The following is a 24,211-nucleotide window of genomic DNA, read 5'->3' as shown; positions in this document are numbered from 1 at the left end:
TGATCTTCGACTCTCAGTCTGGTTAGCGGCTTGCTAAAAACTGAGTCATATTGGGACTTGAGTAGCTCACTCATTTCCTTGTTGTCATCTGTGTAGGACCCATCTTGTTTAAGTAGGGGCCCAATACTGGACGTTGTTCTCGATTTTGATTTGGCATAGGAGAAGAAATACTTTGGGTTTCTTTCGATTTCATTTATGGCTTTTAGTTCTTCCCGCGATTCCTGACTCCTAAAGGATTCTTTTAGCTTAAGTTCGATGCTTGCTATTTCTCTGACCAGTGTCTCCCTACGCATTTCAGATATATTGACCTCTTTTAGCCGCTCTGTTATTCTTTTCCGTCGCCTGTAAAGGGAGCGCCTGTCTCTTTCTGTTTTACATCTACTCCTCCTTTTTCTTAGAGGAATAAGCCTTGTGCATACATCGAGTGCTACCGAGTTAATCTGTTCTAGGCATAAGTTGGGGTCTGTGTTGCTTAGTATATCTTCCCAGCTTATATCGGTTAGGACTTGGTTTACTTGGTCCCACTTTATGTTTTTGTTATTGAAGTTGAATTTGGTGAATGCTCCCTCGTGACTAATCTCATTATGTCGGTCTGGGGCTCCGCGCATACATGACTGGACCTCAATTATGTTGTGATCTGAGTATATTGTTTTTGATATGGTGATATTTCTTATCAGATCATCATTGTTAGTGAAGATGAGGTCTAGTGTATTCTCCAGTCTAGTAGGCTCTATTATTTGCTGGTTTAAATTGAATTTTGTGCAGAGATTTAAAAGCTCGCGTGAGTGTGAGTTTTCATCAGAGCTGCCTCCTGGTGTTATTACTGCAACAATATTATTTGCTATATTCCTCCATTTTAGGTGCCTTAAGTTGAAATCCCCCAGGAGCAAGATGTTGGGTGCAGGAGCTGGAAGGTTTTCCAGACAGTGGTCAATTTTTAACAGCTGTTCCTGGAATTGCTGGGATGTTGCATCTGGAGGCTTGTAGACTATCACAATGACTAGGTTTTGGTTCTCGACCTTTACTGCTAAAACTTCCACTACATCATTTGAGGCATTTAGCAGTTCTGTGCAAACAAGTGACTCTGCAATGTACAGGCCAACCCCCCCCTTTTGCCTGTTCACTCTGTCACATCTGTATAGGTTGTAACCTGGGATCCATATTTCGTTGTCCAAGTGATCCTTTATGTGGGTCTCAGTGAAAGCCGCGAACATTGCCTTTGCCTCTGCAAGCAGTCCACGGATGAAAGGTATTTTGTTGTTTGTTGCTGGCTTTAGACCCTGTATATTTGCAAAGAAGAATGTTATCGGACTGGTGGTATTGTTGGTACTGGGGGGGGATTTTTTTTCCGGCATTAGTATCTGTATCTGTTGGTTTGGAGTGGAGGCCATCGACTGTGGTTCCACTCCAGGAATGACTGGATTTGGTGTACGATTTCTGCCATTTCCTGCCAGTTTTTTTTCCTTCCTGGCACTAAAAAACCTCTCCCTCTTGAGTGGCTGTGGCTACCCATTGTATTCTGTTTGTTAGGAAGTTATAGATCCATCTACTCACTTTTCCTGTTATTCCTTTATCACGCATTTTGTGTTATTACACAGTGATCGCACTTGTCGAAGGCTTTCACAAAGTCTGTGTACACTACATCTGCACTTTGTCCTTCAGAGCATCCAAGACCATGTCATAGTGGTCCAGTAATCAGTCGTGAGATGCAGGAGCGATCTGCTCTAAACTCTTGCTGCCCTGGGCTGTGCAACTGATGGGTATCTAAGTGGGTGGCGATCTGGCTTCTTAGAACCCTTTCAGAGATTTTTATGATGTTGGACGTTAGTGCTATCTGTCTGTAATTCTTTGTAATTGCTTTACTGTCACCTTTGTTGAGTGGGGCTATCTGTTTTTTTTTTTTTGTGTGTGTGTGTGTGTGTGTGTGACTTTGGGATGACCCTGTATCTACTCTCCTTCTCCATAGACTATTAAAGGCATGTGATAGGGAGTTCTTGCAGTTTTTGATGAACACGGAGTTTCATGAGTCTAGGCCTGGGGCAGAGTGCTTTTTGTTCGGATTTTTAACCCCGGAGGGTTATCCACCCTGGATAACGCAAGAAAGTCAGTGCGTCATCCTTCAATCTTGTCTCCCAGGATGCGATAGCCACCTTTCTCACCCTGCACACTGACAGCTCATACACTACCTTCCTTGACCTTAAATCCGCTTTCGATGTAGCCAACCGACATGTAATCATTAGTGAACTTGCCAGAATGGATGTTGGAGGATGGCTTCTCCGCTGGATTAAAGGCTACCTGTCCAACAGAAAATCGTCTGTGTTGTTCCAGGGACATAGAAGTGTAACTAAAGACTTTGAATTAGGAACCCCACAGGGAGGTGTGCTCAGTCCCACACTGTTCAATATTCTAATTAATGCATTACTTAATGCTATGCCTAGTCAGCTCCATCATTATGTGATTAGTTTTGCTGATGATATAATGATTCACACCACCGGATTCTCCAACACCCAAAACATTCTTAATCATGTACTAGCCTCGTGTCAGGACCTGGGGTTGATAATCTCTACTGATAAAGCAAAGATACTCAATAGGCGTCCTCCTCGACAGAGAGGCACAGTTCGTCAGATCCAATTGCATGATGGGTCTCTTCTAGAATATGTAAGCAGATACAGGTATCTAGGCTTTGAGGTTCCACTACTTGGACCTGTTGTAACGAGACTTTGTCGCCAATACAAAGAAAGACTGAGAGCACTTAGAGTTGTGGCAGGGCTTCACCCCAGGTATGGTGCTAATGTTAAAATTGTGAAAATGATGTATCTTGCTTATATTAGATCATTGGTTGATTATGCTGCGCCACTACTTGCTCTTGTGTCTGACTGGAAGCTTGGAGGGCTGGAAAAACTGCAGAACGAAGCAATGAGGATCATCCTAGGATGCCCTCGTACTGCCAAAATTTTAAATATGCAAAAAGAACTTGATATTCCAAGCTTCAGAGATCGTGTTACTGAAAGAAATATCCTAATTGGGGTTAATATGCTCAGGCAAGCTCATTCAAACCCCTGCACAGAAGCCCTCCAAACTTTCCTCAGCACTGGTGAACACTCCTCCAGATGGATCGAAAAAACTGGAACCGACCTCCGCATGAATCAGATACATGATCTATGTCAAGTAAGGCAACAGCGGCACTTCTCCGCTCCATGGAATATTACCCCATTCCAAACTACCATTCCTCCATTTCCCCCCAAACTACTTCTTAAATCACAACCAAAACTTCGCCTTGAAGCCAAACATGAGGCCTTAAGCTGTATTGATAACTTAGTCACACAGCACACACTCTCGCAAATTATTTACGCTGATGGTTCTGTTCACCAGTCCACTGGTGCAGCTGGTAGTGCTGCTGTTGTCGTACAGAGTGATGGCTCTCTTAAAGAAATTGGAGCACGCATCAATAATTGGGCCTCTACCCTTCAGACAGAACTGTTTGCCATACTCCTTGCACTGAAATGCATCTATGTATCAAAGATTGACAGTTTAATTGTAACTGATTCTCTGTCATCCATAAATGCTCTCAACTCATTAAGCATAAATTGTGGCATGCTTGTGTCAGAAGCCAGACACAGGTATGGTAGGATTGTGGACAGTGGAGTCAGAGTGCACATGCTGTGGATTCCATCTCACATTGGTCTTCAGATGCATGATAGAACTGATAAATTGGCTAAGCTGTATGCTTTCAAAGAGGGAGTAGATTACAATCTTGGCTTGTCAGGTAGTAGTTTGAGAACAATAATATGAAAAGAACTTCAACTGAATTTTATGGACTTAAGGCTCAGGGAGATTGACACCAGTGAGTCCATCTATCATCATTCTATCATGCAGGAGGAGCCACATGTCTATGGTACATCCAACAAGATAAGTAGACTCTTGGATGTCACTACTGCCCGGCTCGGGCTGGGTTACAAGTATCTTTGGCAGGTTAAATCACCACCACCAAATGTAGACCAAACGAAATATAAACTTTGCCAGATGGACTATTGTCACACCCTGCGTCATTATGTACTGGAGTGCGATAAAATTAATGAATTTAGAAACAACTCACTCAGAAGTGTTCAAGAAATGGCTAAGTATTTTATCCACAGTGGTATATTACAGACCATTCTGGAGAAATACCCTGACTTTGCTAGCTGTAAATAAAGCATTACCACATGTGTGCATGTGTGTGTGTGTGTGTGTGTGTGTGTGTGTTACCATTTTGTCACTCACCTGTTGAGATTGCAGGGGACGACAAGCTCCTGTTGTAGGTGTGTGTGTGTGTGTGTGTGTGTGTGTGTGTGTGTGTGTGTGTGTGTGTGTGTGTATGTGTGTGCACTCACCTAGTTGAGATTGCAGGGGTCGAGTCCAAGCTCCTGTGTGTGTGTGTGTGTATGAGTGTGTGTGCGTGTACTCACCTATTTGTGGTTGCAGGGGTCGAGTCTTAGCTCCTGGCCCCGCCTATGTGTATGTATGAGTTTGTGTGTGTGTGTGTGTGTGTGTGTGTGTGTGTGTGTGTGACTCAACAATCAATATTTGCACCAATAACTCACTGCAGTTGTGACCGGGTGTGGAATGAATTATTATATAATTTGTTCATGATTGTAGCCATGTATGTATGAATTCTTACAGTGTTCATTTCCTTTGTAACTTGTGACTCAACAATCAATATTTGCACCAATAGTTCACTCACTTTGTGACCGGGTGTGGAATTGTGAATACCTCTTACTCAGTAAATACCTTTGTTCATGATTGTCATGATAAACGTAACTAGACCTACCTACAGTATTCATTACCTTTGTAACTTGTGAGTTCATTACCTTTGTACTTAGTTCAGCCATCAAAACTTTGGGGCCCAGTCCCTGGACCCATTATGTACCTCTGTAATCTTTTGACTACCGCCCACAGGATGGGTATGGGGTGCATAATAAACATATTAAACTAAACTCCCAGGATGCGACCCACACCAGTCAGCTAACACCCAGGTACCTACCTGTTAGGTGAACGGGGACAGCAGGTGTTAGGAAACACGCTTGGCCTGGTAGACAACGCTCTCATAAATTCGGGAATCGCCAGCAAAGGGGTATAAGGTGCTGTGGCTTACATCTCTATGTCAGATATGTAAAGTAAAAGGACACAAGTGCAACTAATGTGACATTTATTGTGGCCACAATGAATGTCACATTAGTTGCACTTGTGTCCTTTTACTTTACATATTGTCGGTAATTCTACCAACTTTATTACAATATGTCAGATATGTTGACGAGGAACAGGATGGGAGCGAGTACTGTACCTTGTGGAACAGAGCTTTTCACTGTAGCAATATGACCTCGGTTTCCACAATTGTAACAGGTTCTTGTGCTGTGATTACTAAATGTGTCAGCATAGTTCCTGATCCCCTGTATATGCATATGTTATCTGAGTATCATAGTACCATCCATATGTTTTACATACTTGACCCCTTGCTAGGCTTAACCCGTCACACAGACTGGCTTGAGAACTTGTAATGATGAGCACAGCAGAGGTGGAAAGCTGGCTAGCAGGCAAGGCTGGTACTTAAGACAGGCTGGATGGTGTAGGGCCCCACTCCACCCTTAGGTCTACGACAAGGCAACACGGCAAGGCTGGGCTCCCCTTTCACACTCTGCCAGTATAAGTGTTACCATCCAACAAGTGTGTTTAACTCCAGCCATCATATCTCCACGAACCCTCCCAACAAATGAACTTGCATTACGAGCAGAGCGACTACTCGTTATGCTAGCCCTTGATGACGGACGTGATTGGCTAGGTGCTTGATCTTGGTTTATTACGCAAACCAGAGGTGTTGCTGAAGGAGTCACAAAACTGTTTAACGTAGGGGCGATATATGGAAAAGTCCCAGGTGCTGACAAAGTACGAGCATGCATCAAAACTGCTAGAGGTTCCATAGATACAGTTGGAGGATCACTAATAGTGTATGCATACAAGGAAGTAGGTGGAACTAATTTCTTAATAGAGCCAAAAGCAGCTAATTTGCCATTTTGCAGAGTGACCCTTTTACTATCACCAGATATAAAGGATGAAGCTTTTACTGTCTTGACAAATGCAGACAGCAGCCCATCGAGTCGATATGGAAAACCAGTTAAAGTTTTACGTGCAAGAGGTGTGGCATTCACTAGTTCACCCAAAATGAGTTATGGATCTACGGTTGTCTGTGGGGCGAGATAAAGGATCATTTGTTCATATTGAGACCACATAGTGAAATTTTCAAAATCACGCAAACCAATAACTTGAGCGATGTCTCCGGGTGAAGGTGATCGGACAGTGCTTTCTTCTGCAAGTGTTACCAGAGAAACATCTGCTGGATTATCGTCCATAAGAGTGCTGACTCTAGTGAGAATGTGAACCAAGCTTCAAGGTTGGAAATAAATGGTATCAAATACCGACACAGTGGAAATATAAACACATATGCAGTATAATGTGATCCTTTATTGACAACGTTTCACCCACACAGTGGGCTTTTTCAAGTCACACACAGATCTGAGTGTGACTTGAAAAAGCCCACTGTGTGGGCGAAACGTTGTCAATAAAGGATCACATTATACTGCATATGTGTTTATATTTCCAAGCTTCAAGGTTGCTAAAGTTTCCATCTAAGGTAAGCAAAGAATCTAGAGAGTCATGAGAACAAGTATAAGTTCTATAGGATGGTTGTTGTGTGTCAGTTGGTAAAGAACCACTGGGATTCTGAACTGAGTCACCATTACCTCGACTCTCGTTATTCAGTAATGAACTATCAACGTTACGAATATATATTTGAGATATTGTGTTACAGAATAATACACGATAAGGGCAAGAATTAAAATATATGATTTAGCATAAGAATCCACATGAAAAATAGATGATGGTAAACTCTGCATATATAAATTATAAGACACACTACATGAGAAAACTTACTGAATTTGCCTGATTAAATAAAGGAAATACCTAGAAAAATTCAGAGGAAACAGAGATATTACTGTAACTTGAATTAATATCAAAAGTGAACTATCTTTACTCTCAGTTCAAAATAAAGTTTAAGTAATGTATCTTGTTGGTCAGTGAAAATTGTTTAAGATAAATCAATAATATTATATTAATATAAAAATCAAATATTGTAGATCAGAAATTATATAACAATGACAAAAAACAAATTATATAAAATATTAAATAATAAGATAATAAAAATAAAATAAGCAGAACACAAGAATTATGATAATACTAATAAAATTACGATGAACACTGAAATTATAATAGATTTCAATATAAAAATTAATTATTAAGTTTTTGGAATTGCATAAACACACACACAAATAAAAAATATATAGAATGACAAGTAAAATTATGAATAATCACAGAAAAACAATGAAAATAAAAGAAAATATATGCAGAAATTAGTAATCTATCATTGAATTAACATACAGAAAATATAGTAAGAACAAATTAACTCTTCAACACAATACCCAGCCCTTCTAGGGTAGGTGCCAGAGCCAGAGCCAGAGCTAGAGCTTGTTGCTCTGGCTCTGGTCTGCCATCCCCGCCCTAAGGGGGCGGGGATGGCAGACCAGAGAGGCCTAGCTTCTCCCTGCGAGCCCCGTGAGGGCGGGGAATGTGGCTAGGCCTGGGGACAGTTGGTCCTAACGATGAGGGGGTATTTGTACCTCCTCCCATGGCAGACTTAGGTCTCAGACCCTCCCTCGACAGCGAGCCAGGTCTACGTGGAGTTCATTACCTTTGTAACTAGTTCAGCTATCATAACTTTGGGATCCAGTTCCTGGACCCATTATGTACCTCTGTAATCTTTTGACTAGCGCCCACAGGATGGGTATGGGGTGCATAATAAACATATTAAACTTAACCAAGGCCGGGCCACCACTTGGAGAAGGCCCGGGCCAGGAGAATACCGGCGAATCAACAAGAACAAATTAACAATATAATCGAAACAATATAATCGAAAGAAAACAATAATTACATTAAAAAATTATACTAAGAATGAATTTGTTCTCAGAGAAAAATTTATAATATAATAATAATAATAATAATAATAATAATAATAATAATATCTTTTTCTACAAGTACATATACAAGGTACACAGTCCTAACTGACATCAATGACATACTACTATATAGAAAGCCCCTTGTTATGTTGAGCATTTCAGGCAAATTAGGTCAGTTTTGTCCCAGGATGCGACCCACACCAGTCAACTAACACCCAGGTACCCATGATACTGATGGGTGAACATAGACAACAGGTTTCTTAAGGTAACACATCCTAATGTTATCCAGACGTACCGATAAAAAATATAATACAAAATCTGAAAGGTAAATCACTTAGAGTTGTGCAGAAACAGACAACATTCTGACACTGAAGATACTCATAAACTTGCTTGTACCGTCTTGCTAGTACACAAGAGTCTGGAAAATAAAAATAATAAAACACTGCAGCAATAAAAGACATTACACAAGAAAAAAAATATACACAAAAATAAGTCTGAACTCACTGGAGAATTACCTGGAGTTTACCTGGAGAGAGTTTCGGGGGTCAACGCCCCCGCGGCCCGGTCTGTGACCAGGCCTCCTGGTGGATCAGCGCCTGATCAACCAGGCTGTTGCTGCTGGCTGCACGCAAACCAACGTACGAGCCACAGCCCGGCTGATCAGGAACTGACTTTAGGTGCTTGTCCAGTGCCAGCTTGAAGACTGCCAGGGGTCTGTTGGTAATCCCCCTTATGTGTGCTGGGAGGCAGTTGAACAGTCTCGGGCCCCTGACACTTATTGTATGGTCTCTTAACGTGCTAGTGACACCCCTGCTTTTCATTGGGGGGATGGTGCATCGTCTGCCAAGTCTTTTGCTTTCGTAGTGAGTGATTTTCGTGTGCAAGTTCGGTACTAGTCCCTCTAGGATTTTCCAGGTGTATATAATCATGTATCTCTCCCTCCTGCGTTCCAGGGAATACAGGTTTAGAAACCTCAAGCGCTCCCAGTAATTGAGGTGTTTTATCTCCGTTATGCGCGCCGTGAAAGTTCTCTGTACATTTTCTAGGTCGGCAATTTCACCTGTGTTCACAGTGAACACAAGTGAAACAAGGAATAATAGTTTCTGAACCACAGTTCATTAGTCTCTGTACACTCCAGGCTGTTTAAAATGTTCTCAAAATATTACCTGTATGTCGGGGACGCCATACATAAGCGTCGCGGAGCTGTCAGCATAATTCAGCATACATTAGCCGTGATGCCAGGGACTTCAAATGCTGTCAGGTCAGCAGAGTTCAAACCCTGCTAGACACCCCACAGTGAGGGGTAGTCAGTAACGTACCATCAGTCAGACAAGACTCCAGGCTGACCTTCCTACTACCTGTTCTCAGTATACCAGTTTACTGTCTCAGTCATTATCATTTATCACATGTATTCCACTTAAGGATCCTTCACGACAGTACTGTGTAGTGCTACTGTGCAGTGGTACTGTGTGGTAGTGCTGTGGAGTGGTACTGTATGGAGCTACTGTATGGTAGTGTGAGGTGCTGTGTAGTGGTACTGTGTGGTGCTACCGTGTGGTACTGTGTGGTGCTACTGTGTAATGGTACTGTGTAGGGGGTGCTGTGTAGTGGTAGTGTGTTGTGCTGCTGTGCAATGGTACTGTGTAGGGGTATTGTGTAGTGGTACTGTTAGTTACCATTTTGTCCTAGGCACATGTCGATTAGACACTAGGCCTGTTAGCGTGTGTTGTGCTGCTGTGTAGTGGTACTGTGAGGTTCCACTGTGTAATGGAGCTGTGTAATGGTACTGTGTAGTGGTACTGTGTTGTACTGCTGTGTAGTGGTACTGTGAGGTTCTGCTGTATAGTGGTGCTGTGTAGTGGTACTGTGAGGTTCTACTGTGTAGTGGTGCTGTGTAGTGGTACTGTACTCACCTAATTGTACTCACCTAATTGTGGTTGCAGGGGTCGAGACTCAGCTCCTGGCCCTGCCTCCTCATTGAGTGCTACTAGGTCCTCTCCCTGCTCCATGAGCTTTATCATACCTCATCTTAAAGCTATGTATGGTTCCTGCCTCCACTACCTCACTTGCTAAGCTATTCTACTTCCTGACTACTCTATGACTGAAGAAATACTTCCTAAAATGTGTGGTGCTTACTGTGTATTGGTACTGTGTAGTGGTACTGTGTGGTGTTACTGTGTGGTGTTACTGTGTAGTGGTACTGTGTGGTGCTACTGTGTGGTGGTGCTGTGTAGTGATACTGTGTAGTGGTACTGTGTGATGTTACTGTGTAGTGGTACTGTGTAGTGGTACTGTGTGGTGCTACTGTGTGGTGGTGCTGTGTAGTGATACTGTGTAGTGGTACTGTGTGGTGCTACTGTGTAGTGATACTGTCGTGGTACTGTTTGATGCTGTGCAATGGTACTGTGTGGTGCCACTGTGTAGCAGTACTGTGGTGCTGCTGTGTAGTGGTACTGTGTGGTGCTGTGTAGTGGTACTGTGTGGTGGTACTGTGTAGTGGTACTGTGCTGTGTAGTGGTACTGTGTGGTGGTACTCTTCTCAGTAGTACCAGTTACCAGTAACCAGTTACCAGTAGATGACTCACTACCAACCGTCTGCGTGAATCACTGACTGTTCATGTTGCTGCTGACCATAGCATGTTTTTGAATGCCGCTCACCCCCTAGGCACCGGTGGGTCAGTCTGAGATAGAGAGCAGAGAGAGGCAGGGCGGCTGATGGTGCTTCCCATACTTTCCGGTATAATTATACGTACTAACCAGCCTATGTGAGTGTTTTTACCCCATTCACGTTATCGAATCCACATAACACTCTGTAGTGGTACTGTGTAGTGGTACTGAGCGGTGTTGTGTAGATGTACTGTGTGATGCTGTATAGCAGTACTGTGTGGTGGTACTGTGAGATGCTGTGTAGTGGTACTGTGTGGTGATACTGTGTGGTGCTACTGTGTGGTGTTACTGTTTAGTGATACTGTGTGGTGCTACTGTGTAGTGGTACTGTGTGGTGCTACTGTGTAGTGGTACTGTCGTGGTACTGTGTAGTGGTTTACCTGGAGAGAGTTCCGGGGGTCAACGCCCCCGCGGCCCGGTCTGTGATCAAGCCTCATGGTGGATCAGAGCCTGATCAACCAGGCTGTTACTGCTGGCTGCATGCAATCCAACATACGAGCCACAGCCCGGCTGGTCAGGTACCAACTTTAGGTGCTTGTCCAGTGCCTGCTTGAAGACAGCCAGGGGTCTATTGGTAATCCCCCTTATGTATACTGGGAGGCAGTTGAACAGTCACTTATTGTATTGTCTCTAGTGCTAGTGACACCCCTGCTTTTCATTGGGGGGATGTTGCATCGTCTGCCGAGTCTTTTGCTTTCGTTATGAGTGATTTTCGTGTGCAAGTTCGGTACTAGTCCCTCTAGGATTTTCCAGCTGTATATAATAATGTATCTCTCCCGCCTGCGTTCCAGGAAGTACAGGTTTAGGAACTTCAAGCGCTTCCAGTAATTGAGGTGTTTTATCTCCTATATGTGCGCCGTGAAGGTTCTCTGTACATTTTCTAGGTCAGCAATTTCACCTGCCTTGAAAGGTGTTGTTAGTGTGCAGCAATATTCCATGTGATGAATGGTTTGAAAAACCGACAAGTTGAAGATTGAGACACTTATGCAGCATATGGGAATCTTTATTCAGGAAACGTTTCGCCACACAGTGGCTTCATCACTTTCTACAAGATTGATGGACTGAACACATCGACTCCAGGTTGAGGGACTGATTACCTCATTCTCCTCCTCTCCTTACGCCTTCCTCTTTGTATTGGACTGATGAAGCCACTGTGTGGCGAAACGTTTCCTGAATAAAGATTCCCATATGCTGCATAAGTGTCTCAATCTTCAGCAATATTCCAGCCTAGATAGAACAAGCGACCTGCAGAGTGTCATCATGGGCTTGGCATCCCTAGTTTTGAAGGTTCTCATTATCCATCCTGTCATTTTTCTAGCAGATGCGATTGATACAATGTTATGGTCCTTGAAGGCGAGATCCTCCGACATGATCACTCACAGGTCTTTGACGTTGGTTTTTCGCTGTATTTTGTGGCCGGAATTTGTTTTGTACTCTGATGAAGTTTTAATTTCCTCTTGTTTACCACATCGGAGTAATTGAAGTTTCTCATCGTTGAACTTCATATTGTTTTCTGCAGCCCATTGAAAGATTTGGTTGATGTCCGCCTGGAGTCTTGGAGTGTCTGCAATGGAAGACACTGTCATGCAGATTCGGGTGTCATCTGCAAAGGAAAACACGGTGCTGTGGCTGACATCCTTGTCTATGTCAGATATGAGGATGAGAAACAAGATGGGAGCGAGTACTGTGCCTTGTGGAACACAGCTTTTCACCGTAGCCGCCTCAGACTTTACTCTGTTGACTGCTACTCTTTGTGTTCTGTTTGTGAGGAAATTATAGATCCAATTACCAACTTTTCCTGTTATTCCTTTAGCACGCATTTTGTGCGCTATTACGCCATGGTCACACTTGTCGAAGGCTTTTGCAAAGTCTGTATATATTACATCTGCATTCTTTTCGTCTTCAAGTGCATCTAGGACCTTATCGTAGTGATCCAGTAGTTGGGACAGACAGGAGCGACCTGCTCTAAACACGTGTTGCCCTGGGTTGTGTAATTGATGGGTATCTAGATGGGTGGCGATCTTGCTTCTTATGACCCTTTCAAAGATTTTTATGATATGGGATGTTAGTGCTATCGGTCTGTAGTTCTTTGTTATTGCTTTACTGCCCCCTTTGTGGAGTGGGGTTATGTGTGTTTTTTTAGTAACTGTGGGACGACCCCCATGTCCATGCTCCCTCTCCATAGGATGGTAAAAGCACGTGATAGGGGCTTCTTGCAGTTCTTGATGAACACGGAGTTCCATGTGTCTGGCCCTGGGGCAGAGTGCATGGGCATATCATTTATCGCATGTTCGAAGTCATTTGGCGTCAGGATAACATAGATAGGCTTGTGTTTACCAAATTCTGTGGCTCTCTCATAAAAAATTAATTTAGATCTTCGACTCTCAGTCTGGTTAGCGGCTTGCTAAAAACTGAGTCATATTGGGACTTGAGTAGCTCACTCATTTCCTTGCTGTCATCTGTGTAGGACCCATCTTGTTTAAGTAGGGGCCCAATACTGGATGTCGTTTTCGACTTTGATTTGGCATAAGAAAAGAAATACTTTGGGTTTCTTTCGATTTCATTTATGGCTTTTAGTTCTTCCCGCGATTTCTGACTCCTATGAGATTCCTAGGCATAAGTTGGGGTCTGTGTTGCTTAGTATATCTTCCCTGCATATATCGTTTAGGACTTGGTTTACTTGGTCCCACTTTATGTTCTAGTTATTGAAGTTGAATTTGGTGAAGGCTCCCTCGTGACTAATCTCATTTTGTCGGTCTGGGGCTCCGCGCATACATGTCTGAACCTCGATTATGTTGTGATCTGAGTATATTGTTGTTGATATGGTGACATTTCGTATGGTGACTGTGGTACTGTGTGGTGCTACTGTGTGGTGTTACTGTGTAGTGGTACTGTGTGGTGCTACTGTGTGGTGTTGCTGTGTAGTGATACCGTGTATTGGTACTGTGTGGTACTGTTTGGTGCTACTGTGTAGTGGTAATGTCGTGGTACTGTGTAGTGGTACTGTGTGACGCTGTGTAATGGTACTGTGTGGTGCTACTGTGTAGTGGCACTGTGTGGTGCTGTGTAGTGGTACTGTGTGGTGGTACTGTGTAGTGGTACTGTGTTGTGGTACTGTGTGGCACTGTGTAGTGGTACTGTGCGGTGATGTGTAGATGTACTGTGTGATGCTGTGTAGTGGTACTGTGTGGTGCTACTGTGTGGTGTTACTGTGTAGTACTGTGTGGTGCTACTGTGTGATGGTGTTGTGTAGTGGTACTGTGTGGTACTGTTTGGTGCTACTGTGTAGTTGCACTGTCATGGTACTGTGTAGTGGTACTGTGTGGTGATAGTGTAGTGGTACTGTATGGTGTTACTGTGAAGTGGTACTGTGTAGTGGTAGTGTACAGCGGTACTGTGTAGTGGTACTGTGTGGTGCTGTGTAGTGGTACTGTGTGGTGCTGTGTAGTGGTACTGCATGGTGCTGTGTAGTTGTACTGTGTGCTGCTGTGTAGTGGTATTGTGTGGTGCTACTGTGTAGCGGTACTGTGTGATGCTGTGTAATGGTATTGTGTGGTGCTACTGTGTAGCGGTACTGTGTGATGCTGTGTAGTGGTACTGTGTGGTGGTACTGTGTAGTGGTACTGTATGGTATTGTGTAGTGGTACTGTGTGCTGCTGTGTAGTGGTACTGTGTGGTACTGTATAGTGGTACTGTGTGGTGGCACTGTGTAGTGGTACTGTGTTGTGGTGCTGTGTAGTGGTACTGTGTAGTGGCACTGTGTGGTGGTACTGTGTAGTGGTACTATGTTGGGTACTGTGTAGTGGTACTGTGTGGTGGTACTGTGTAGTGGTACTGTGTTGTGGTACTGTGCAGTGGTATTGTGTATTGGTACTGGGTGGTGCTGTGTAGTGGTACTGTGTGGTGCTGTGTAGTGGTACTGTGTGGTGCTACTGTGTGGTGTTACTGTGTAGTGGTACTGTGTGGTGCTACTGTGTGGTGGTGTGTAGTGGTACTGTGTGGTGCTACTGTGTGGTGGTGTTGTGTAGTGGTACTGTGTGGTACTGTTTGGTGCTGTGTAGTTTCACTGTCGTGGTACTGTGTAGTGGTACTGTGTGGTGATAGTGTAGTGGTACTGTTTGGTGTTACTGTGAAGTGGTACTGTGTAGTGGTAGTGTGCAGCGGCACTGTGTAGTGGTACTGTGCAGTGGTACTGTGTAGTGGTACTGTGTGGTGCTGTGTAGTGGTACTGCGTGGTACTGTGTATTTGTACTGTGTGCTGCTGTGTAGTGGTATTGTGTGGTGCTACTGTGTAGCTACTGCGTGGTACTGTGTAGTTGTACTGTGTGGTACTGTGTTGTGGTACTGTGTTGTGGTACTGTGTTGTGGTACTGTGTTGTGGTACTGTGTTGTGGTACTGTGTTGTGGTACTGTGTTGTGGTACTGTGTTGTGGTACTGTGTTGTGGTACTGTGTTGTGGTACTGTGTAGTGGTACTGTGTGGTGGTACTGTGTAGTGGTACTGTTGGGTACTGTGTAGTGGTACTGTGTAGTGATACTGTGTGGTGGTACTGTGTAGTGGTACTGTGTTGTGGTACTGTGCAGTGGTATTGTGTATTGGTACTGGGTGGTGCTGTGTAGTGGTACTGTGTGGTGCTGTGTAGTGGTACTGTGTGGTGCTGTGTAGTGGTACTGTGTTGTGCTATTGTGTAGCGGTACTGTGTGGTGCTCCTGTGTAGTACTACTGTGTAATGATACTGTGTGATGCTACTGTGTAATACTAATGTGTAATGATACTGTGTGATGCTACTGTGTAGTACTACTGTGTAATGATACTGTGTGGTGCTACTGTGTAGTACTACTGTGTAATGACACTGTGGTGCTACTGTGTAGTACTACTGTGTAATGATACTGTGTGGTGCTACTGTGTAGTACTACTGTATAATGATACTGTGTGATGCTACTGTGTAGTACTACTGTGTAATGATACTGTGTGGTGCTACTGTATAATATTACTGTGTAATGATACTGTGTGGTGCTACTGTGTAGTACTACTGTATAATGATACTGTGTGATGCTACTGTGTAGCGGTACTCTAAAAGTGTTTTTCTTACAGTTCTGGGAGATGATCAGTGATGAACACGGCATCAACATTGACGGTACTTACCATGGTACTCACGACCTGCAGCTCGAACGTATTAACGTCTATTACAACGAAGCTCACAGTACTTGATTCCTCCCTTGCGTACACCTCGTACACTTCTCACATCTGACTGTCGCCTTGTTTACACTGCTGTGTTCTCATACACTGTGTGTTCTCACACTCTGCTGTGTTCTCACACCCTGTTGTGTTCTTACACTTTGCTGTGTTCTCACACCCTATTGTGTTCTCACACTCTGCTGTGTTCTCATACACTGTGTGTTCTCACACCCTGTTGTGTTCTCACACTCTGCTGTGTTCTCATACACTGTGTGTTCTCACACCCTGTTGTGTTCTTACACTCTGCTGTGTTCTCATACACTGTGTGTTCTCACACCCTGTTGTGTTCTCACACTCTGCTGTGTTCTCATACACTGTGTGTTCTCACACCCGATTGTGTTCTTACACTCTGCTGTGTTCTCATACACTGTGTGTTCTCACACCCTGTTGTGTTCTCACACTCTGCTGTGTTCTCATACACTGTGTGTTCTCACACCCCTGTTGTGTTCTTACACTCTGCTGTGTTCTCATACACTGTGTGTTCTCACACCCTGTTGTGTTCTCACACTCTGCTGTGTTCTCATACACTGTTGTGTTCTCACACACCTGCTGTGTTCTCACACCCTGTTGTGTTCTCACACTCTGCTGTGTTCTCATACCCTGTTGTGTTCTCACACTTTGCTGTGTTCTCATACTCTGCTGTGTTCTCACACCCTGTTGTGTTCTCACACCCTGTTGTGTTCTCACACCCTGTTGTGTTCTCACACCCTGTTGTGTTCTCACACCCTGTTGTGTTCTCACATCCTGTTGTGTTCTCACACTTTGCTGTGTTCTCACACCCTGTTATGTTCTCACACCCTATTGTGTTCTCACACCCTGTTATGTTCTCACACCCTATTGTGTTCTCACACCCTGTTATGTTCTCACACCCTATTGTGTTCTCACACCTTGTTGTGTTCTCACACTCCGCTGTGTTCTAACACTGCTGTGTTCTCACGCTCCGCTGTGTTCTAACACTGCTGTGTTCTCACACTGTTGTGTTTTCACACTGCTGTGTTCTCATACCCTTCTGTGTTCTCACTTACACTCTGCTGTGTTCTCATTCACACCCTGTTGTGCTTACCACAGTACAGTTGCGGTGCTTGTTACAAGGAGGCTCACAATACATGATTACTGTGTTCTTTTCATCTTTCGCGCTTCATACATCTCACACTGTGTCCTTCTTCACCTCTCACACTACGTATATATCTGACCTCGTTCACACACTGCTGTTCACTGCTTCCTGCGCATATTCTACACGTTTTCCTGCCTATTTCTTGCATCAGCTGACATGATTGACTCACCTGGCAGCGACCCTGTGAGCATCGACTGTTTAATTCGATCAATAAGTCTACTCTTGCCTCTCACCTGGCGATCTTCTTCACCATCTACTCTCTAATAAATTATAAACAGGTGTGAAGTGGGCCTTGGCAGGTGTTGGTAGTCGTGTTAGTAGAATACAATTTTCATTTCTTTGCAAAGGTTATATTGTGTGATTTACATGTTATAAGTGTTGTGAAGGACAAAGGAAGCCACTTACATGCCTGAGCATTCCTGCCAGAAAAATATTAACGCTAACCCACTACTTAAAACTATACATAGGTTACGGAGTGGTAAATTTTAATTATTCATTATTTTACCTTATTACCTAAAGTGAGGTAGTCAATATTTTTATAATTAATAAGACTTATAGTAGTGACGAAGCACATAACAACAGCAATACAATTAGTATAATTTACAATACCTTTACCTTTGATATACCTTTGATGAGTTGCGAGAGTCTTACTCCTCTCGGAGCCCGGCCATGGGCCAGGCTCATCTGGTGCTAGCCTGGTAAACCAGGCTGTTGCTACTGGAGGCCCGCTGCCCCACATATCCATCACAGCCTGGTTGATGTGGCACCTGGTAAAGGTACCCGGAGTACCTGTAGAGGGCTTCGGGGGTCATCGCCCCCGCGGCCCGGTCTGTGACCAGGCCTCGTGGTGGATGAGAGCCTGATCAACCATGCAGCTACTGTTGCCTGCACGCAAACCGACGTACGAACCACAGCCCGGCTGGTCAGGTACTGACTTTAGGTGCCTGTCCAGTGCCTTCTTGAAGACAGCCAGGGGTCTGTTGGTAATCCCTCTTATGTATGCTGGGAGGCAGTTGAACAGTCTTGGGCCCCTGACACTTATTGTGTTGTCTCTTATCGTGCTAGTGGCGCTCCTGCTTTTCATTGGGGGAATGTTTGCATCGTCTGCCTAGTCTTTTGCTTTCATAGGGAGTGATTTTCGTGTGTAAGTTTGATACTAATCCCTTTAGTATTTTCCAAGTGTATATAATGTATCTCTCCCTCCTGCATTCTAGGGAGTACAGATTAAGGTATTTTATCGCAGTCACGTGAAGGTTCTCTGTACATTTTCTAGGCCAGCAATTTCACCTGCCTTGGAAGGTGCTGTTAGTGTGCAGCAATATTCCAGCCTAGATAGAACAAGCGACCTGAAGAGTGTCATCATGGGCTTGGCATCCCTAGTTTTGAAGCTTCTCATTATCCACCCTGTCATTTTTCTAGCAGATGTGATTGATGCAATGTTGTGATCTTTGAAAGTGAGATCCTCTGACATTATCACTCACAGGTCTTTTACATTAGTTTTTCGCTCTGTTGTGTGATTGGAATTTGTTTTATACTCCGATATAGTTTTAATTTCCTCACGTTTTCTAATGGAAGACATTGTCATGCAAATTCGGGTGTTATCTACAAAGAAAGACACGGTGCTGTGGCTGACATCCTTGTCTGTCAGAGATGAGGATGAGGAACAGAATGGGAGCGAGTACTGTGCCTTGTTCAACAGAGCTTTTCACAACAGCCGCCTCAGACTTTACTCTGTTTACTACTACTCTTTGTGCTCTGTTAGGAAATTATAGATCCATCTACCAACTTTTCCTGTTATTCCTTTATCATGCATTTTGTGCGCTATTATACCATGATCACACTTGTCAAAGGGTTTTGCAAAGTATGTGTATACTACATCTGCATTTTGTTTGTCTTCTAGATCGTCCAGGACCTTGTCATAGTGGTCCAGTAGTTGGGACAGGCAGGAGCGACCTGCTCTAAGCCCATATTGCCCGGGGTTGTGTAACTGATGGGTATCTAGATGAGTGGCGATCTTGCTTCTTAGAACTCTTTCAAACATTTTTATATGGGATGTTAGTGCTATCGGCCTGTAGTTCTTTGCTATTACTTTACTGCCCGCTTTGTAGAGTGGGGCTATGTCTGTTGTTGTTAGCAGCTGTGGGCCTGGGCCTGGGTCAGAGTGCATGGGCATGTCATTTATCGCCTTTTCGAAGTCATTTGCATCAGGATAATATCAAATAGGTTTGATTCTACTAAATTCTGTGTCTCGCTCATAAAAAATCATTTAGGTCTTTGATTCTCAGTCTGGTTAGTGGCTCGCTAAAAACTGAGTCATATTGGGACTTGAGTAGCTCACTCATTTCTTGCTGTCATCTGTGTAGGACCCATCTTGTTTAAGTAGGGGCCCAATACTGGATGTTGTTCTCGACTTTGATTTGGAATAACAAAAGAAATATTTTGGGTTTCTTTCAATTTCATTTATGGCTTTTAGTTCTTCCCTCGTTTCTTGACTCCTGCAACATTCCTTTAGCTTAAAGTTCGATGTTTGCTATTCCTCTGATCAGTGCCTCCCTTCGTATTACAGATATATTAGCCTCTTTTAGCCGCTCTGTTAATCTTTGCTTTCGCTTGTATAGGGAACCCCTTTCTTTTTCTAGTTTACATCTTCTCTTCCTTTTCCTTTAAAGGAATATACTGCGCATACCTCGAGTGCCACAGAGTTAATTTGTTCTAGACAGGTTTGGATCCATGTTGCTTAGGTTATCTTCCCAGTTTATATCATTTAGGACCTGGTTGACTTGGTCCCACCTTATGTTTTTTGTTATTGAAGTTGAATTTGGTGAAGGCTCCCTCGTGACTGATCACATTTTGTTAGTCTGGGGCCTCGCACATACATGTTTGAACCTATATTGTGTTGTGATCCAAGTATATTGTTTTGGATATGGTAATATTTCGCATCAGATCATCATTGTTAGTGAAGATGAGGTCCAGTGCATTCTCCAATCTTGTTGGCTCTATTATTTGCAGGTTTAAAGTGAATTTGGTGCAGAGATTTAAAAGCTCATGTGTGCGATTTTTTATCTGAGCTGCCTCCTGGGGTTATCTCTGCTACAACATTATTTGCTATATTCCTCCATTTTAGTTGCCTTAGGTTGAAATCCCCCAGGATCAAGATGTTGGGGGCAGGAGCTGGAAGATTTTCCAGACAGTGCTCTATTTTCAAAAGCTGTTCTTGGAATTGTTGGGAAATTGCATCAGGAGGCTTGTATACAACCACAAAGACCAGGTTTTGATTCTCGATCTTTACTGCTGAAACTTCAACTACATCATTTGAGGCATTTAGTAGTTCCGAGCATATCAGTGATTGTGACGTACATGCCCTCCCCCCCCCACCTCCCCATCGTTTTGCCTGTTCACTCTGTCGCATCTGTATAAGTTATACCCCGGGATCCATATTTCATTGTCAAAGTGATCCTTTATGTGGGCCTCTTGCCCAGTTTCCTCTTGAAGATTTCTACACTTGTTCCAGCAGTGTTTCTGATATCTTCTGGTAAGATGCTGAGTAGTCTGAGGCCACAAATGTTGATTCAGCGTTCCCTTATTGTGCCCACTGCAACCCTGCTTTTTACTGTATTTATTGTGCACTTCCTCCCAGTATTTCTTGCTCTAGTATGATGTTATGGCAGTGTGCAGATTTGGGACCAAGCCCTCGAGTACTTTCCAGATATAGGTTATCATGTATCTCTCTCTTCTCCGCTCCAGTGAGTACATGTTCAAGACTTCAAGGTGTTCCCAGTAATTTCAATGCTTTACTGGCTGTGTGTGGGCCGTAAACGAGCTATGTATTTGTTCGAGCTCTGATATTTCTCCTGCCTTGAAAGGAACCGTCAGCACTGAGCAATATTCCAAAGGAGGGAGCGCTAGCGATTTGAAAAGTGTCACCATCAGTACAATTTTAAGCATGTATTAATGTTTTAAATTGATCAAGTTTTTCTTAATTTTGGGGGATTTTATTTTTTGAGTCGCTTCAAACTGGTTGAATAATGTAGAATAGTGTTGGTACGGTTAATTTTGGGAGATGAGATGATTTTTAAGTATAGTCTTAAATTGACTGGCAAACAGGGGACCCTTTGTTGGTTCAGGCAATGAATTCCAGATCTTGGGCCCCTCTATGTGCAGTTCATTTTTGCATAGTGTGAGACGGACACGAGGGATGTCGAAGAGAGTCTTGGCCTTGTGTTGTGACTGTGTGTTCTGCTGTAGCTATTAAGAAGTTTGAGAGGAGGTTTTATATTGCAGTTTAATGTTCTATGTATACAGTAGGCACCATAATATGAGTGCATTTTTTATATTAAGTTCAGAGTCTTGAAGAGCGGTAGTGTGTGTTGTCTGGCGCGGGAATTAATGGTTATCCGCACAATAGCTTTTTGAAATATAAACACAAATGCAGTATAATGTGATCCTTTATTGACAACGTTTCACCCACACAGTGGGCTTTTTCAAGTCACACACGGATCTACCTGGGGTTGGAAGGTACGGGAGTATTTATAGTCATGTTCAGAATGTTGAGGTCAGGTGGAGAATGCTGCATCTGATGATCTACCGGGTGGGGTTATAGAGTCTTGGGTAGCTAGGCAGGGGTATTGGACAAGTTGTGAGTAGACCTTCTGCAGTGTTCTATGTTCTTATGTGGGATAGCGATGAAGAACTTTCTTGGTGAGTGGTTCAGCTATGTTATAGAAGCCATTGTTCTGGTTGAAATTGTTGGTTATAGAGATAAGCGATGATTCCAGGATTCTTCTGTATTGAGTGTTGTCTTCTGTGGCTATAAGTCTTGAGTTTCTGTAGTTAATTAAATGGTTGTGTGAATTGCGATGTTGTACACAGGCATTCCTTGTATCGTCAGTCCTGCTTGCATATTGGTGTTCTGAAATACGTGTTTGGAGGTCTCTTGATGTTTCGCCCACATATAATTTGTTGCAGTCATTACAAGGGATTATGTATACCCCTGCAGAGGATGGAGGCTTGTCCTGTCTACTACTGGTGATGTCCTTGATGGTCGTGGTTGTGGAGGTAGATACTTGGAATGATGTTTTGGCAAAGATGTTGGAAACATGTTTGGCAATGGAGTTGGTGGGAAGGACTATGTATCTCTTCTCGGCAGTGTCTTCTCTGGGTGTGTTGAAGATGTTTAATGCCCGCCGTCAGAGACTGCAGACGCCTGCTTCACCTCACCTCACTACAGTATATAAGCCACGTCTACGGCCCTATGCTGTACATTCTACAAGATTGATGGACTGAACACATCGATTCCAGGCTGAGGGACTGATTACCTCATACTCCTACTCTCCTTACGCCTTCCTCTTTGTATTGGACTGATGAAGCCACTGTGTGGCGAAACGTTTCCTGAATAAAGATTCCCATATGCTGCATAAGTGTCTCAATCTTCAACTTGTCGGTTTTTCAAACCATTCATCACACATTAAACATCTTCAACACACCCAGAGAAGACACTGCCGAGAAGAGATACATAGTCCTTCCCACCAACTCCATTGCCAAACATGTTTCCAACATCTTTGCCAAAACATCATTCCAAGTATCTACCTCCACAACCACGACCATCAAGGACATCACCAGTAGTAGGCAGGACAAGCCTCCATCCTCTGCAGGGGTATACATAATCCCTTGTAATGACTGCAACAAATTATATGTGGGCGAAACATCAAGAGACCTCCAAACACGTATTTCAGAACACCAATATGCAAGCAGGACTGACGATACAAGGAATGCCTGTGTACAACATCGCAATTCACACAACCATTTAATTAACTACAGAAACTCAAGACTTATAGCCACAGAAGACAACACTCAATACAGAAGAATCCTGGAATCATCGCTTATCTCTATAACCAACAATTTCAACCAGAACAATGGCTTCTATAACATAGCTGAACCACTCGCCAAGAAACTTCTTCATCGCTATCCCACATAAGAACATAGAACACTGCAGAAGGTCTGCTCACAACTTGTCCAATACCCCTGCCAAGCTACCCAAGACTCTATAACCCCACCCGGTAGATCATCAGATGCAGCATTCTCCACCTGACCTCAACATTCTGAACATGACTATAAATACTCCCGTACCTTCCAACCCCAGGTAGATCCGTGTGTGACTTGAAAAAGCCCACTGTGTGGGTGAAACGTTGTCAATAAAGGATCACATTATACTGCATTTGTGTTTATATTTCCATTGTGTCGGTATTTTATACCATTTATTTCCACAGTAGCTTTTTGTTGAGTTATTAATGATTTAAGGTGATGGGTAATGTTAGATCCCCAAACACAAATACCGTCGGTGAGGTAAGGGTAGATTAGAGAGTGGTATAGTGTAAGTAGTGCGAAGTATCGTATCTTGGAAAGGATGCCTACTGTTTTGGAGACATTCCTGGCTATGTGTTCGATGTGGGTATAAAATTTTAGGCTGCAGTCAAGGTGAAGACCTAAAAATTTGCCCTCAGTGTGTCTTGTAATGGGGGAACCATTAATCAATATGTTAATTGGATATTTAAAGTTCTGTTTCCAAACAGTATGTAGTAAATTTTGTCTATATTGAGAGTGAGTTTGTTGGTCGTCATTCACGTAGATATTTTTAATAGCTCGTCGTTAACAGTGTCACTAAGCATAGTTGGGTTTGAGTGAAGAAAGACATAAGTGTTGTCATCTGCGAACAGAACTGATTTAAGGAGTTGAGATGCGTTTGGGAGGTAATTGATTAAATGAGAAAGAGCAGCGGGCCAAGACACTAAGCTAGATATAGAGTATTTGTTGGAGCTAGATATAGAGTATTTGTAGGAGCTAGATATAGAGCATTTGTAGGAGCTAGATATAGAGTACTTGAGTAATTTCTAGTGACGTAGTCTTTCGCCTGAGTATTTGAGGTGGAAATTATTCTCGCTAGTTTTGACCTTATAGTAGAGAAGAAGACGTAAGTTACTGGAGTTTTCCTGGTGCTGGAGGTTATGATGTTCATGAATTTGTCCGCTGCTTAAAATGATGACATTACCGAAATTTTTTCAGGTTCTTGAGCATATATTATCGAAGTACCTGACCAACCGGGCTGTGGTTCGTGCGTCGGTTTGCGTGTGGCCAGCAGTAACAGCCTGGTTGA

At 43.3% G+C, this 24,211-nt stretch overlaps 1 protein-coding gene across 1 annotated transcript in view; it reads left to right on the top strand.

Moving 5' to 3' along the window:
* Positions 1–24,211, top strand: part of LOC128695719 (tubulin beta-1 chain-like) — a 109,923-nt gene that overhangs the window by 40,706 nt on the left and 45,006 nt on the right. Inside the window, exon 2 of the mRNA XM_070093317.1 lies at positions 15,804–15,912. Coding sequence (XP_069949418.1) covers positions 15,804–15,912 — 109 coding nt within the window. The remainder of the gene's footprint in view (positions 1–15,803; positions 15,913–24,211) is intronic.

Source organism: Cherax quadricarinatus, chromosome 42, assembly GCF_038502225.1.
Source record: "Cherax quadricarinatus isolate ZL_2023a chromosome 42, ASM3850222v1, whole genome shotgun sequence".
Lineage (NCBI taxonomy): Eukaryota > Metazoa > Arthropoda > Malacostraca > Decapoda > Parastacidae > Cherax > Cherax quadricarinatus.
Note: the sequence above shows the minus strand (reverse complement) of the source record. Positions and strands in the feature narration are given on the sequence as shown.